Below are 16,447 nucleotides of genomic sequence, written 5' to 3' on the forward strand. Positions count from 1 at the left end.
GCTGGCATTTCTACATGCAATTGCATTAAAAAATATCAATGTGCCTGCAGCTCTAAAAAATGAGGGGGCTGTGCTTTAGAGGGCTTCTACACATGAGGAGGCTTCTACCTATGATGAGAGAGAGAGAGAGAGAGAGAGAGAGAGAGAGAGAGAGAGAGAGAGAGAGAGAGAGAGAGAGAGAGAGAGAGAGAGACATTTTATTGAACAAGGCACACCTGTCACCTTCTCCATTGTGTGCAAACGGTGCACATGCTGCTCCTTTTACAGTACAGGTGTCGCCACACATCAGGCAATTGTGCAGTAAGCCCCTCTTTAAGCTGTTCTTGTTTATTGAAGCCTAATGCTGTATCTATTGCTCTGAGGGTACTCATAAAAAAAGTGAATGCTGGTGACCGAAACGTTTGGTGCATACTTAGCTGTACACTGTGGCTGGTGCGATGCCAGTTAATTTCCTTTTTTCCCCACACCACGAATTCTCACATGGCATATATTGGCCCCACTAGTCGAGGAATCGAGATTCAGTCACCAATTTATTTGTTGAATTGCCCAACAATTAGGATCTTTTTGCTGGAACTGTATAGTAATACAGCAGTGCTTTACTCAATCTTTGTAGGCTACCTAATTAATTCTTCAGGCATTATTAGTGTCACCATCACGTCCGTAAACAATAGAAAAATAAATGCTCCTTGAGCGTACTATAATGACAAAATAATGTTCTATTAAAAAAAAGGGAACATCACAATTTTGCAGATATCCAGTCTCCCTTGATTCTGCATACTACTCCAGTGTTTTTCAAATTTCTTTTTTTTTTTTTTAATTTTTGGTGCTTTGCGAGCCAAAGCTGCACTGGAGCTGTGAGGCCAACTGTAGTGGAATCTATGGAGTTATTTAGAACACCTGGGGATTTTTAGTGCACCAAAATCTCACCATGTGGGCATTTTTGTTTCTTGCCGTTATCAAGAAAACAGCCACTGCGGCTGGGATTGAACCCACACCCTTGGCCTCAGCAACACGCTTTAGCCATTGTGCCACCTTGGTGGGTACTGATCCAGTGTAAAGTGATTCAAAGTGCAGCAACTTCTGACCAATATCCCATGACTTAGTTCTTGAAACAATGCTTGGCGTCATGAAAGAGCGAGAGCAACTTTTATTTGGAGTTAAACGGCGTTTTCAATGCAGCAACACAAAGGCACACGTGCACACACACATGCACACACGAAAGGTGGCCTAGCGGCTTGCACGCACTTAGTTGATCTTGTGGCGCGTGGGGGGCCCTCGGTGGGCGTGCGCCGTTTTGGCCTCCCCGCTTGCCTGGTGCATGAGCAGCAGACCAAAAAGGATCAGCACGGTGCCAAGCCACCACAGGACTGTGAGCCGCTCGCCAAACAGGGTCTGGCCAAAAACAGCCTGCAATATGATTCGGAGCACCTACTGTCGGCATCTGCAGTGCACAGGACTTGGACAGGGGCACACCACAAATGGCAATGTGAACTAGCATGCACAGCAAAGGAAAAACTGGCAACTCCTCTGTTCATGCCTGGGAGCCACGTTATGTATACATAACTTCTCTACATAATGGCGAACCATGTGACGTGCCATGATATGCGACAAGTTTTTCATAGAAGTACGTTACGCTGCAGAAGCGTTAGTGACGCCGCAGGATATTAGTTCCTCATTACGTTTGTGACACAGTGATATCTAGTTGGTCCCTTCCTGTAACTTGGTCTTCATTGCCAACATCAACGAGGCAGGCACAGCAAATAATTCTTCAATGTGGAACGGCACTTACAGTGAAGAAGAAATTCGAAGCCGTGTTGGTTACCGCAGCTTCCAGTGTTGTTGCACACAGTCGCAACGCCTTTGTAAAAACCGTCCACATGACAGCATTGCAGGCGATCATGAGAAGGAAGAATAAAACTCGGACTACCGTAATCACCTGAAAAACGACACATGAGCACCTTTGAATTCAAACATTGCTTCATTCTTAAATTCTAGAAAGGTAAGAGAAGCTTACATTTTCACAGAAGTAATGAGCAGGTGCGCCAGCCAGCCAATGGGAGGCAACAGTTTCGCAAATGTTGGTAGTCTCTCCACCAGCCATAGAGATCTTCCCGCACAGGGAGGCAAGGGCGGCAAGCAGCCCAGACAAAAGAGAAAATGTCATTCCCTTCATTTTTTACGAGACGGAAGTAGCCATACGTCAGGCACCAACAACCCCGATCACCGGATATTTTGCTTCATCTCCGTCACATTTGGGACACAGGTTGGTTGACGCCTTCATGCCTGTTTTCCTTCATTTCCTTTGACTTTTTTTTTTTGTTTTCTTGCCTCAAACACACAGCGAAGGCCGTTTTCCCTCAACAATGCACACACACCGCTACCGCTGCTACTCAGCAAGAGGAAGCGGGGATTGCTTCCCTTTCAGCATTCTTTCAGCGAGGGGAGAGCAGGGAGAGAACTACGCAAATTACACTGCTTTCACTAATTGTACCGCGAGTTTTCTTTTGTTTCTGTTGCATTAACAAAACTACATTCTAGACAATTTTTCTCGCGGAAAAAAGAAAGACCGTACTCAGCACTGGTTTGGCGGGAAATATAAATTCAAAATTGTTGCTTTTAAGAAATATTTGTATACTTTTTTTCGATATTAGCCGTAAAAACTGTTACTAAATGCTACTAATATCCACTATAAAAATCGTTTTGGTGAAATAATCATAATGTGAGGCTAACTCGGTCACCACAATTTTGTGTTAACAAGACATTCGAAAGTCCCGCTCCTCCGTCTTCAAAACCATACTGTGGTGCGAACAAATACATCTTGAGGCCAATGAGCTGAAATTCGCCTGATCTTAGTTCTATTTCAGGCAGAGGAAACATTTTTACAACGTCAATATTGGAAATTTGGTGTTTTGGGAACCCACGAATGAGCTGCGCGAGCGCTCCGAGCGTTCTGCGGCAGGAGAGAAGGCGACAGCGGCGACAAGGCGGAGCCGGCGGAGCGAACGTTGCGCGTGTGCGCATCCATCGGCGTATGTTACTGATGTCATTTACCCGTTGCAGTATCCCTTAGATGTTTAATTCTTCTGCGAAAGCAAACGCTTTTGGCACCACTTAAAATAAGGGCTATACATGCTGGGCATCGCCCATACGGGGCCCAAGGTTTAAGTAGCATTTGAACTAGCCGTCGAATCCAGAGGAACCTTTAGCACGAGAGAGTGGCCTTCCACAGGTTAGTACTTCTGTTTGTTGCTACTAACCTGCTGCTTTAATACACCCCTGCTTTTAGTGCGCAATTTTCCGGGTCAGAACTTGTGCTTTAGTTTCTTGCTGTTGTTTCTGTGCTGTTTCTGGCCTCAAAAAGGTTCGTTGCCGCGCGGCGCCTCTTCAGCGTCGCAATTTGTGCGTACTACCATACTTCATATTCACTCTGTGTCAGTGACTGGTAGCCTTATTTACGGAATGACTGTCGTCACAGACACGCCCACCGTCACGTCCGCTGCATGTCGAACTATAATGTTTACCCCCTGTAGGGCACGAGAAAGAAGTTAACACGCATTAAAGTGTTTACTCTAGCCTTTGCATCAAGGTCAACCGCGTGCCCCTGCTTCGGCCCGGCAGGTTGCACGGAACAAGGTGTAGAATTATGGCAGATTATACATTGTCATGGTACGGCAGATTACATATTGTCGTGTGCGACCAATGCTCGCAGGAGGCCTCACGGAACGGGCGTCATCGCCATGAGCTTCAGGGCACGCTTGGCTGCCTGGATCAATCTCCTGTTCATTTGGGCACCTGTTCAGGCTCACATGTATGAAGGCGAGTACAGCAACGTTTTCTCAGCTTGCGGGAGGCAGAATATCTGTATCTACGTGCTTGGCAGTGTGGCTCGGCTACATGGCACCGACAACTTTTTGTGTAACCAAAAAAGAACCCTGTACAACACCGTCGCTCCACTTTTCTTTCTTTGGCAACCTCGCAGTCTTTTATGTTCCTCAGGGCACTAAAAAAAATCGGCAAGAAAATGAATGACATTGATTGTGACTGAATGGTTCATAAAAATATCTAAAATGTAGCAGACTGCCTAGAAAGACAGCTGTGGTAAAGTGGACAGGGGTTAGTTTGTGTCTTTATTGGTCCTTTTTATGCTGTTTCATTATTTTGAACATAACACGGTGTAACGGAAATTTACTCCGGACTGCCGACTTGGCAGCAATTCTTGTTTCAGAGGTTCTTGATAGTTAGCTGTCCCCTGCATCACTTCCTTTTTCGATAGAGGCGAAAACAAGTGCCCTTGTTTCGAAATTTTGGTGCACAGTAATGATTCCCAGGTGGTTCAAATTCTAACTGCTCCATTGGGTTGAGTGTCATGTTAATGCCTGATGCTTTGGCACGTAAAGTCCCAATTGAAATTTCAGTTTTCATCACTTCCTGGCGTACAGGGACGTAAATGAGCTCTGTGCATGTACAGTCAAAAGCTTTATGATAATGAACGCGGGAGTGCGTGCCGCTCAATACATGCAGAACACTCTGGTCAGAGGCTGGCGTGCTCTCGCAGTTTGTGCGGTTGGCGGGCGCACTTCCTGAAAGCGCTTTATCGCGCGGCTGCCTGCTGCATTAGTTAAGTCATGGAGGATGACACGGTTTATTACCCAATCGGGCAGCAAAAAGCAAACATTTTAATGCGTTCGCTCCGTTTTGCCTTTTATAAAAAGCCCCCCATCGGCACATGTATTCACTGGAATCATTTCCAGATATCTAACGTAGCTACCGCAGCAGACAACAGCGCAATCAACCATTGTCAGGGAGTGGATCCGCCGAATGTATGAACCTAGGCAGTTCGCCATCCCATCGCTATACCGCTCTGCATGTACTGAGCGACACGCGCTCCCGTGTTTACTCTCATGAAGCTTTCAACTACACCTGGCATCAAAATAAACTGGGGTGCGCTTGTGGTTGCCAAAATGCGTCGCTGTGCCACCCTACGTTGCTCTTATGGTGTTGAAACATACCAGTGCACATGCCTGCCTGTTAACGTGACATTTTATTTGGTTGCCGCGGGCAAGCTGATTATGTTTAGCATTTGGTGCTAGGAGTTGCTTTCTTTAGTTACTTTCTCATGCGGTGTTTCTCTCGATACTCTTTACTGGTTTTCTTATCTTTTTTTCTTTTAGTCAGGGCTTTAATATGTGTGTTCTCTGCTCTGTAGCCAGAAAAGACACTACCTTGAGCACAATACCAAAATGGTCGGGCATGATCACAATCCTCCAGAGCAACTTGCTCACATCTAGCAAGCAAGAAAGTTTCAACATGCCTGCCATTGTATAAATAATGTAACAATACTACAAGTTAACAGCGGTAACCAATGGAAGGTTAAAAAACAGATAAGTATGGCAGTGGCGCAGTATCTATCCAATGATGGCACAGACGTTTCATCCTTGCCGGGCTCTGGCGATCTGCAGGCCTGGCATCGGATTACAGAAATGGACTCCTAGAGCCAAACACTGCATGTAGTCAGCCTTTCTGCTGCAAGCAAGAAATAGGCATGGTCGAAAACATAGGAGGACCATGCACGGTGGGGTCTCGACACCAGAAGTGCTACATAAATAGCACGGCGATGCGTTTTGCCATGCACTCGCGCGCCCCGGCTTATTCTGCCACTGGGTGTACGTTCATTACCAGGTATCTGGAAGCCATAATAAAGGGTAGCGAAATGAAGGTATTGAAAAAGACACTGCAAGGACTTTGAGGTACACTGAATTCTGAAAAACATTTTGTTTGAAGGAAGGTGGTTTTCATGCAGTGTAGTCTTGGTACCTCTAGACTCAAAGGTGTTATGAAGCCCCCCCCCCCACAAGAATTTTATTAATGCATTTAGTTTTAACAGGGTTAGGTCATAGCGAGAGTGCTTGTATGTTTTCCCCTCTTGTCATTTGTAATGCTATGGCGGTTGCAGGGCGCTACCTGGGTATGACTATGGGCCTGATTATAAACACGTCGTACAACTTCACATTTTGCCTTCCTTTCACAGCACTTCTACCAAAGCACCTCAGAATGGTGATGCCATCTGTTGTTCATGCAATCAAGTTCTAAAGTTACCGAGGCTGGCACCCTGAGTTGTCATCACAGCCATGCGTAGGAGCAACGTACTCCTTAATGTAAAACTATTAATATAAACCAAAACCAGTGTATGCTACGCTGAGCACTTGCATTGAATTTTGCCAAGCCAGCTCTTCAGGTTTCTGAATGCAGAATAAAAACTAGGGCAGCTGCCAGTAACAGTTGTTCATGCTTTTGTAAATCTGAATCTGTGGTTCAGTCCTTTTGCTCTAATGGGGGAGCTCGATTACACAGTGGATGAAAGTCGCTTGTGCCAAATGCTTTGGTGCACACATTACTCAATGAGGTGTGTGGACGCACAGGTACAATTGGCAAAGACGCAGTGGGTAGCAGCAGCCTAAACAATTCTTTTCCACAAGGTGCGCGCATGCCTTGTGACAAGATGCATGGTAGGGTGCCCTTTAACACTTTCCTGCCCACGGGAAAAGCAGTAATTTTAAGTAGTCTATCAAACAATTTTTTTCCGGTCTCAAAAATAGGCAACATATAAGTGTATGGTATAGAATTATAGAAGAGTAAATTTTCTTTGCAGTGGTAATTGTTTCACAGGAAGATTTTTTTGAAAAAAAAAAAACAAGAAAAAAAGCTGCACAGAAAAGTTTGGGGCAAACACAAAAAAGTACGCAAAACATCTGTGTTTCTCCGCACAGAAAAAACACAAAATTTAAGATATACATTTTGTACATATACTATCAGTGCAAAACTCCTGCAAATATCAAACACTTAACTGTAAAATTTTTTGACTTACAAAAAAAATGTTACTGCTAGTGGGTTTCGTGCCATTGTGCCGAGCAGTTCCTCAATACCTAAGTTAGCCACACATGCACCACAGAAAACATTGGTTTTCTGCTCCACTCTTCTTTTGTTGATAGCACAATTTACAGTTTTGGTACTTTTGCATTTTCTGGGGTTTTTGAACAGTGGTATCAGGTTCTTGGCCGATTTGGTGCACTGTCGCTTTCGGTGCTGAAGTCAGATGACAAAAAGTTGTCCTTGGAGTCAGTGCTTGTAATGTCCTTTAAAAAGTTGCTTGTAGAATAATCCAAATTGCAGAAAAGGCGGTGTTTCCGTGGTGCCGTAACACTCGATGTCAACAATATCTCCGTATCAGAGTGTCCGTCACATGACACCGGCGGTGCTTTAAAAAACCGCAACCGCAGTGCGCAAAAAAAGAAACAAAAGGATGCGTCTCTACTACTCAGTACATGGCGCCACCTCTCCGAGCGCACTGGGAAAGCGCCAAATTCGAATGGGAAAATGTCAAAATTTGAACTTATCGATCAGTATACTATTTATTTGAACAGGCATGGGCAGGAAAGTGTTAAAAATAAAGGATAAACATAAACATTATAGCACGTGTGATACAGGCAACGCAGATTTAACGAAAATGTCTATAAAGAGCAGACAATGCAAAGATTGATGGTTGTGTGTTACTGGAAGGGCGCAAGAAAAGTTTACTAAGAGCAGGAACTTGCTTTGCGATGGTAAATGCAGTGAACGATGGTGGGGATTCAAAAATGATCGCTGGAATGTGGTGGCATAGGTAATTGTGAGCTTTCTGCTGTGTGCGATATTCGGCTCAGGTGACCTTGAGCACACATTGTCACAATAGCAATGCAAGTTTATTGACAGCAGTCAAAAGTTGTTTAAGGACCCTTTTAGGGAGGGGTGGAGGAATAATTTCCCCTCCCGTCCACCCTTTCTTCTTCTTAGTGCATTTGAACAGGCCACCTTATTGACCATGGCAGGGCTCTTGGATCCTCCCCTTTCTGTTGGCCTTGCACATGGGGCAAGAACTTGGAACTGTGTTGCTTCCTATGCCGTTCTTTCAGAGCCCCTTTAATGGCAACAGTATGAAGGACAAAGAGCAATGGATTGATACCACACATGCAGTGTTTGTTGCATCTCAGGGAGGTAAATGCTTTACTGTTGAATAAAGTATTTTCTTGAAACTAAACATTTGAGAGGCAATACATGGGTGCCATAATGGATTGCTCTAGTTCACCTAATTTGACCTTTGTAGGTTCGCGTTTATAAACTTAAAATATGACCAAATTATAAGTGGTCCAGTTAGAGCATAAAATCTATATTTGGCTTCAGTCCATTCCGTTTTATTCTTGTTAACTTTTGCAGTCTTGGCAGAAGTGCAGAAATGTCATTGGACTGCAGTTGGCATCTACTTATACAGATATATAACTGCATAGAAACGAAAGGTACTCATGTTTCACTAGGCTTCTGTGCTTAAGCTTGAGCTGGACTGTGACAATTTTATGCTTTCTCCCTGTGCAAGGATACCTAAATTGCTCTGCCAAGTTTAGCAACGCGTGCACAGGTTTCTTTTTTCGCTGTCTGCAGTGCTGTCCGACATCACTATAAGCACTCCACTTAAGTGACATCCAGTTGCATTATCTTGCCTAACCCCATGTCTGGCACTGCATCACACTTCAAATGTTACTGGCTAACTTAAAAAGGCTAGGCTAGTGTCACTAGTGACACTAGGCTAGGCTTTCCTGAACATAGTATAGCATAACCTGACTTGACCAATCCTAACGTCAGTTGACCTATCCTAATGCAGCATAAGCTACACTGGTGTAACTTTATATAAATAGAACTGGTCATTTAAAATGCTTAAAATTAAATAGCGACCTAAATCAAGAAAATGTGTATCAAAACAAACAACTACAATGAAAAACCACACAAGCTCCGGACTCGTGCACTCACAAACACGAAGCTAAGATGTGACCGCTACACAATTATGCCAGATATTTCATGGAAAACTAAACACACAAAGAACGGGAACAGAAAGGAAGGACACAAACAAGTGCTTGCTCGCAACTGCCGATTTATTGAAACACATGAAAATTTATACATGAGAACAAACCATAAATTAAAGAAACATGATGCCGATTAGTGCGTGCTCGTTCCTAAGTGATTGATGTTTTGCTGACACTCTTGTTGTGATGTAAACTGATATAGGGCTTTACCAGCTCCCTAACAGTTTGGTCATTGTGCCGGTACAGCACCCCAGTTTTTCCGAACACAGGGTGACAACCACACTTTTTGCAGTATGCAGGAAGGTTGGCACCCGTAGAATTTGTCAGAGACATGTTCTCACAAACGGACGTTTAGACAGCATCCTGGGTGGCGCACGTACAGACTTGCATGACAAAGGGATTCTATAGGCCATACCAATAGGCACTGTTAGTGGTTTCTTTTCGCGTTTCAATAAACCGGCAGGTGTGAGTAAGTGCTTATTTGTGTCCTTTCTTTCCGTCCCCGTTCTTTGTGCGCTTTTAATTTTCCACGATGTACCAACTAGCCTAACTTTCGGTATTGCATCAGACGTTTCACACCATGCTAGCCCAGGCTTAAAATACAAATGTCGTCGGACACCACTCTAGCTATGGCTGCAGTCCTAAGCTGGAGTGCTGTCAGACGGCACTCTAGACACTGCGTTCTTTTTTTGGCCGTGATTTGTGCAAACTTTTCAATTATTACCTTTCCATTTATTTCCTTTCCCGTCATTCATTTTCATAAACAGGGTCTGTTATAAGAGTGTTCTCTAAATATTCTGACTTGTTAAACATTGACTCGCCATTTGTGGTGCTAGTTGATTCAGATCATGGAATGAGTTCGTTAGAACTTTTTTTTTGCTCATTCCGTTTATCTAAAAGTGAAAACGGATAACGAATGTTGCAGGCAGGCTACTTGTCAGGCACAAAACTCGACATTTGCAGATGAGGCCACTTCATGCATGTTACAGGCCAGGGCTTGACTCTGCTCGCACACTCACCACTATGGCAAAGCTGTTATTTAGCTCAGAACACAGGTACATGCGATTGCATGGTCAATTCAACCTAAAAAACACAGTCCATGCAGCTGTGTTTCCAGGTCTTTTTGCACTGTATTAAAGGGACCCAGAAAAGCTTTGTGAAGGTGGCAATCAAATGCATTCAGGTGGTAGAACACATAACGGGGGATTTTTGATCCAAGTGTGAGCCCCATACGTTGTACGGATAATTTGTAAACAATTTTTGAAGACCGCCTTTCTCAGCCGATCAGCGCGACGCCGCAGCGAGCCGACCGCGGCTGACGCAACGGCGAGGCGCCCCCCTGATTCGGCCGATCGTCAGCCGCCGGCAACGTCACTGCCATCGGCTTCCGGCTGCTCTTCCTCCTGCCTGCGCGATCCCGAGGCAAAGGCGGGTCCGCAGCGATTGACGCGTGCCCAGGCGCAGGGATGTAGCTAGCAGAGAGCGGAAGTCGAGCGTCACGATGTCACATGGCTATTCCCAGTGTTTCCAGCTGCTTTGAAAGAAGCAGAGAGGGAGAAGGAATCGATCGGCGAGGGGGGAGAGGTGCACTTAATTGCTTCTCGCGCAGCTAATACTGAATGTAGATCAATAATTTCAATGACATTGCATCGCTATATTGGTACTACGCGACAATACAGGCCTTTTGTAACTTTTACAAAAGGCTTTTCTGGGTCCCTTTAAGTGTTCTTGCCCCTTTGGGCCCAAAATGGTATATCATTTGTAGCTCAGAAATGCTTAAAATAATGTGACGTTTACTTGGCTTCAGCACTGAAGTTTGGAATGTAGCTTTTGCCACAACCAGTGTGAATTCCTAGTGGTGATATTTTATATATCTTTACCCAAATATGCATGTGGCAAGTAACAAGTCAAGTAACAAGTGGGCTTGTTTGTTGTTGTTTGCACCAGATGTGCCTGTAGGAAACAGAAAGGTACACACTAGTGCTCTTTGGATGCCGTGACCAAATTTCGTTTTTATTTTACTTTCTGATCTCAGCACAGCAGGCATAGCTCACTGCTTCATTTTTATCATCTTTATACCATGTCTCCCCTAATCTAGTTCCTGTGCCATATGGGAGCCATGAAGATAAAATGCAAGTTTGGTTCGTTCAAAAGATTGCTTCATTAGAATAGCACTGACACCACTTTTAATGCAAACTTCAATCACATAAGCTATATATTTAGGAAAAAATGCAATGGCCATGCGACCCACCAGCTCATTTCCGCACTAGAGCCTATGATGTATTATGGGCAGTTGTGTGGTTGGCTGAGGCCAGCAAAGGCAAACGCAAGTTAGGCAGGGCTTATAAGCTTTCAGGACAAGCTTTTTGCACTCAAATTTAAGGCATATTCTTTTTATAGCAGTAGAAATGGTGGGGTAAACAATAGAAGTTACGAACGCACACGTAAACATATAGAAGCACCAGTGCGTACTGCACACACTATGCTGGTTATAGCTGCACAGCCATCCGGAGCATTGAGCTTAAACTGGCCAACTGGCATAAGTGACATTGTATTGCGACTCTGTTTGTCGAGCACACCCAATGTCTCATGAAACGATAACTATCAACTGTACGCCGTCATGTGCTTGTTGCGTCTTTTCTCCTGAGTGTAGGAACAGTTGGATTCTGGACGAGGCTGAGGGGTGTGTTGGGGTTTTAATAAGCACCGAAGGGAACCAAAAGCAGCTGTCCTTTGTGAAAGAACATACAAAAGCGGTGCTGCAGTTCTGTCTTGAAAAGGAGCTGAAGCCACAGACATTTCTCTACAATGTTTTATTTATAGTCCAGTAGGTGTGCAGGTGTGGGCCTCATAGGGCAGTTGCTGAAAATTTCTCCTGGTACAGCTGTTCCACAAGTAAGAAAATAAAAATCTGGTGTCATTATCGCCAACCAAGACAAAAATAGGAATTTTCGGGTTGTGAAAAGAGATTTGCCAGGGCTTGTAAACGGCGGCTATTTAGTTGAGTACTAAAATGGTAAATATGGGAGTAAAAAAAAAATTAAAATAAAGAGTTATTTCGTAGGAACGGGGGAGACGAAATGAAATCATTGTTTCACATGTTTCATTTCGCATTTTGTTCACTTCTTACGTTCCCTTTATCATTGACATCTGGGGACAGATCTTTCACCTATCTCCTAATGGCCGTCTGAATTCATTATTAGCCAGCTCCAAAACGCAAACAAACTTCTGGAAACACCCATGGAACAGTCTGAACACTCAATCCAAAAGCAAACTCCCATTGGGCAAATGCATTTTATTTTCGATACAAACTACAATCTATGTACAGGTTTTCAGGACGTTATCTCAACGATGTTCTAGCCACCCCTTTTTTAGGGGAAAGTTGCCGAGTTTTTCTTGTCACTGCAGCTTTATCCGACTCGGTTTCGGTTTCTGGATCTGGCTCATTTCGAAAAAAAACAAAAAAAACACTTCATCTGTTTCTTCAGGGTTGTTCCGATACCTAATCTGAATTGTGGGATTAAGAATGGGTTTAACTACACCCTGGCATGCCAATACAGGCATAAAGGGTGTGGCTACAGCATTGAAACCCCCGCTAGCTAGCTGTGGTAGGCAACAGCATCCCCCAAAATCCTGCAAGAGTTCGCGGTGCCCTGTACAAATGGCACTACAGGTTCAACTCACTGACAAATGATGAAAGGCTCCAAGGGGCCAATATGAACCAGGTGGTTTATTGGCCGAGTGGTACGGTGCACAGTAATTGCAACAACTGGGTCAGCAAATACAATATACCAACGCATGCTTCAGAGACCAGGTCCTCAGGAGACAGGATGGCTGGGGCTACACATGGGGCCGCGAGTGAGGTAGGCCGAATGGGCCTACATCCCAAATGAGGCGGAGGTGAGGTGGGCGATGACCGGCGTCTCCCCTCCTGTTCCCCCCCTATCGAAGCTTTTGCCCCGTGCTTGAAAGGGTGCGGGGAGAGGAGGAGGGTTCCTGGGTGAGGCGGAACAAGGAGCAGTTCTCGCCTGCCAGTTGTGTGGGCGCCCATGATGACGTAGCGACATGACATCGTCGCGAGGCGAACGCGGGCTGAATTCCACACTTGTGGGAAGAGGCAAAGGGGATCTAAAGGATCCCCACAGAATTCATGAGAAGGGCATCGAATATAGACAGTAGTCATGCTGTCACTGTCTGTTGTGGTGTATATTTCATGCAAACACTGAGCTAACCCTCCTACACAAATCTTTTCGGGGCATGAGGACACTGGTTCGATTCTCGGCCGCCGCGGCCACTTTTCTGGTGGAGGCGAAAAGCAAGAACGCCCTTGTGTATGAGATTTCGGTGCACGTTGAAGATCCCCAAGTGGTCAAAAATTAATTCAAAGCCCTCCACTACGGCGTGCCTCATCACCTGCGTTGCATTGTCGCGTTAAACCCTACAGTCAATCAAACAAATCTTTTCGGGCCCGGTTGCAATTAGTTACGCAATTAATTGACCTATTATTTTCTGTGTACACACCTTGGTGCAAGGTTAGAACATTGTGGTTGCTTTTGCTCGTTGCAGACAACTTGGGAGGACAGATTTCACTCCTTGGCCCCCTGGTGTGCTTTGCCATCTTCATAGCCATCTGTGCTTGCTTCTGTCGAGAATGCCGGCGCCGGGAAGCCTTGATGGCCACCACGACAACGGTGCCAGTGGACCCGTTTAATGGAACTGGCCCCATGCCGTACGGGCCTGCCGTAGCCGGCGCCCGGCCTGTTCCCCTGCCCCAGCCAGCGCAGCCGCCCTACGGTCCACCCTACGGCCAGCCTCCGGCCCCGTCTCAGAGCCAACCGCCCCCACCGGGCTTCCTGGGCTACCCTTACGGCAGCATGCCTCAAGACCCGCCACCCCCCTACGAGTACAAGTGATGTGCGGACCAGGGCGGCAGGAAGGCCTAGGGAGGAAGACGCACTGCGGGACGAGGCCTCGACTCCTTCTCATGCTCCACAATGCTCGCCAGTGCTTTTTGTTTGCCAGCATGCTGCGCCTGTGACTCCAGTGGCACATGTGGCTTGCCGTCTTGATGTGTACTCGTCGGCTGTCTTTACTCTCTGGCGGAGATGCGCCTTTGTTGGTGCTTCTGCAGTGACCTCAGCGTGGCTGCCCTGGAGATCATAGTGGCAGGCTGTGTGTCGATACTTAATTATGTGCATCCTCTTTTGAAGGGAGTGCATTCTTCTAGGAACACAGGTCAGCCCCTTTCCTAGGAAAAACAATGCCATGGATGCTGACTTGTGTAGCTGGCTTCTTGGGTGCTTTGTTCGAACCTAGGATTCCACAACGGCTAATACATAAAAGGCAGCACTTCAGCGGGAGGCAATATTTTTTTCTAGGAGCATCTGCCTGCCTATCAGATACGCTAGGTGCACCATTTTACTGTCATCCAAACAGGCAAAAGTATTAGTTTTTACTGCATTGAGTCCGGTGCTGCTTTAGCAGAATGCAATTTTGAGTACTTCTGAAGTAAATGCGTATGATTTGTCATAACAGAGGCTGCATTTCCCCAGGATGTCTTTTAAAGATCTGTATACGTACGGTAATTTTGTGTATAGGTTGTACAGAACAAGCGGTGCTAGTTTTTAATTCGTTTTGTGGCAACTGCTGGCTGGATCCAGTGTATGCACATTTGACACATTTTAAAGAGGTTGTGAAACCTGAACTCAATGTGTACCAGGTGAGGCAGTAGTACTAAGACTTATTTGCACTTTGTGAGATTAATTCAGCGCTGTATTAACAGTGCTTGCGTGCATTGGGTCTGTAAAATGTGTTTGATTCTATCATGTTTTGTTGTTCAAACAATAAATTTTCTTTTTTATTTTAGTGCATCTATGGGCTGTAAAAACTGAGTGGGTGTATTTCCATTTTACTTGCATACCTGTCGACTTCAAAGCATTCCTGCGTGCTTTTTTCAGTCTTAGTGTTCCGCATTTGTTGTGTTGCCTCCATGTACTTTGCTCTGTTCTGCCTGAGGTCCTTTATGGTGTGGCAGTATCGAGCACACTTGTGCAACCTGTGCTGTGTTCTCAATCATTGGCAGATGGTGATTACTACAGGTCGAGGATGCGGGTTCGTTTCCCAGCCATGGCGGCTGCTTTTCTAATGGAGGCGAAAAGCAAAAACGCCTGTGTGCACGAGATTTCGGCACATGTTAAAGATGGCCAGGTGGTCAAAATTAATCCGGAGCCCTCCACTACGGCGCGCCTCATAGCCTGTGTTGCGTCGGCGCGTTAGTCTACAATCAATCAACACTGGTCGACCTACAAAGTTTTTTGATCAGTGGCGAGTTTGGAGTTTCGCTGGACATCTTAGAAAGTATACTAGATAGGAAACTGCACCTCGGAATTCATGTCATGAGGGGTTATAGAAAGACCACAGCTTCTGACTTGGACTTGGCATGACACTGGGATTCTTAAGCGGTTTTCGGAATTTACTTTCTTCACTATGCATTAACACGTCTACAGCTACGAGGTAGCCGAAATTATCCCTGTTCTGTGGTAGCCGTCAGGTGTTGCAGCTGTGTGTTCGGCGAAAGAGCAGGCAGTGCGCAATCGTACCTAACGTTGGTCATGCCAGAGTCAAAGGAACGCTTTGACTGAGCGGGTAATATACCGCCACGAAAGTTGTAGCTGACGAAAACAAAAGAAACCAAACATACTTCCGCAAAGATGAGATACGACAGATACGGGCACCTGTATCCGTCCTACCTTGTCTTTGTCCACGACTGTTTAACGCCACGTTTTTTTTTTTCAAGTATGAATCAACTCGCTCGGCAACAAGTTTTGTTAAACTGTAGCTGACAGTCAGTGCACCGGTTCACCATGAAGGAGACTATTTCATAGGCACGGTCAAAAACATTACCAAGTTCTTGAAACAACTTGTTATTTGAAATAATGGTAAAATTAGTATAAGTGAGTTTCCCCAAAAATAACTACCAGCTTTGCCTGTAGGCACAACTGTTCCGGGAAAAATGCGCTTTGTTTCCTTTTTCCTTAGCTTTGAAACAGTGTTTTATTTTATAATTATATAATTACACTTTGCATTTTTGTGGCTATATTTGAATTCACGTCCACTAAAATGTTTCAAACCAAGCCAATCATGAAACTAAGGCGAGCGCCCGGTATTAATGGTGGCTTATGACGATACAGACTGCCTTGATATGAGCCGCATAGATGCTAGCGCCAGATTCCTCTCTAGTGTATGTAGTAAGAAACTGATTTTAGATAAACTTCTGCTGCACAACATGCAGTCTTCCCCTGATAAGGAACCTTCCATTTGGATATGCTCACTTGAAGCTCAGATTTTAATTATCTTTCGTGGAATTTGCTACCACGCTAAATTGACCAGTGGGATTCGCCAGTACTGGTTGAAAAACCTTGATGTCTCAACCAAGGTTTCAATATTGTCCAAGAATCAAATATTTTTCTCATCTAATTAATTGTGCTACGTCAATATTTGTAGTTGTCTAGCTTCCTTGGACAAGTGTAAACTTTAATGGCAAATGTTTTAAGATC

General features: G+C 45.0%; 2 protein-coding genes across 3 annotated transcripts; one reads left to right on the forward strand and one right to left on the reverse strand.

Moving 5' to 3' along the window:
- Positions 1–1,118: 1,118 nt before the first annotated feature.
- Positions 1,119–2,447, reverse strand: LOC144155557 (uncharacterized). The gene is made up of 3 exons (XM_077687073.1): positions 2,015–2,447; positions 1,790–1,936; positions 1,119–1,407 (listed from the first exon to the last, which is right to left on the reverse strand). Exons 1-3 carry the CDS (start codon positions 2,171–2,173, stop codon positions 1,246–1,248), a joined length of 468 nt encoding a protein of 155 aa, XP_077543199.1. The 5' UTR covers positions 2,174–2,447; the 3' UTR covers positions 1,119–1,245.
- A 528-nt stretch (positions 2,448–2,975) lies between these two features.
- LOC144155558 (uncharacterized) lies at positions 2,976–13,947 on the forward strand. Of its 2 annotated transcripts, none has more exons than XM_077687075.1 (3): positions 2,976–3,229; positions 3,710–3,816; positions 13,458–13,947. In XM_077687075.1, the coding sequence occupies exons 2-3, from the start codon at positions 3,738–3,740 to the stop codon at positions 13,802–13,804; spliced, it is 426 nt and encodes a 141-aa protein (XP_077543201.1). In that variant the 5' UTR covers positions 2,976–3,229; positions 3,710–3,737; the 3' UTR covers positions 13,805–13,947. The 2 variants fall into 2 exon arrangements, with proteins under 2 accessions (XP_077543201.1, XP_077543202.1); XM_077687076.1 differs by lacking the exon at positions 2,976–3,229 and adding an exon at positions 3,610–3,633.
- Positions 13,948–16,447: the final 2,500 nt, after the last annotated feature.

The sequence above is a fragment of the Haemaphysalis longicornis genome, unplaced genomic scaffold, assembly GCF_048455015.1.
Source record: "Haemaphysalis longicornis isolate Haplotype H1 unplaced genomic scaffold, Haemaphysalis longicornis Haplotype H1 scaffold_1, whole genome shotgun sequence".
NCBI classification, from domain to species: Eukaryota; Metazoa; Arthropoda; class Arachnida; order Ixodida; family Ixodidae; genus Haemaphysalis; species Haemaphysalis longicornis.

What these genes read in the sequence shown, in the direction of transcription:
- LOC144155558 (XM_077687075.1), top strand. Translation starts at nt 3,738, where the DNA reads ATGAGCTTCAGGGCACGCTTGGCTGCCTGGATCAATCTCCTGTTCATT. An exon ending in TCAGGCTCACATGTATGAAG is followed by an intron (nt 3,817 to 13,457) that starts GCGAGTACAGCA and finishes TGCTCGTTGCAG; the next exon opens with ACAACTTGGGAGGACAGATT.
- LOC144155557 (XM_077687073.1), bottom strand. Translation starts at nt 2,173, where the DNA reads ATGAAGGGAATGACATTTTCTCTTTTGTCTGGGCTGCTTGCCGCCCTT. An exon ending in CTCATTACTTCTGTGAAAAT is followed by an intron (nt 1,937 to 2,014) that starts GTAAGCTTCTCT and finishes GTCGTTTTTCAG; the next exon opens with GTGATTACGGTAGTCCGAGT. An exon ending in CTTCGAATTTCTTCTTCACT is followed by an intron (nt 1,408 to 1,789) that starts GTAAGTGCCGTT and finishes ATCATATTGCAG; the next exon opens with GCTGTTTTTGGCCAGACCCT.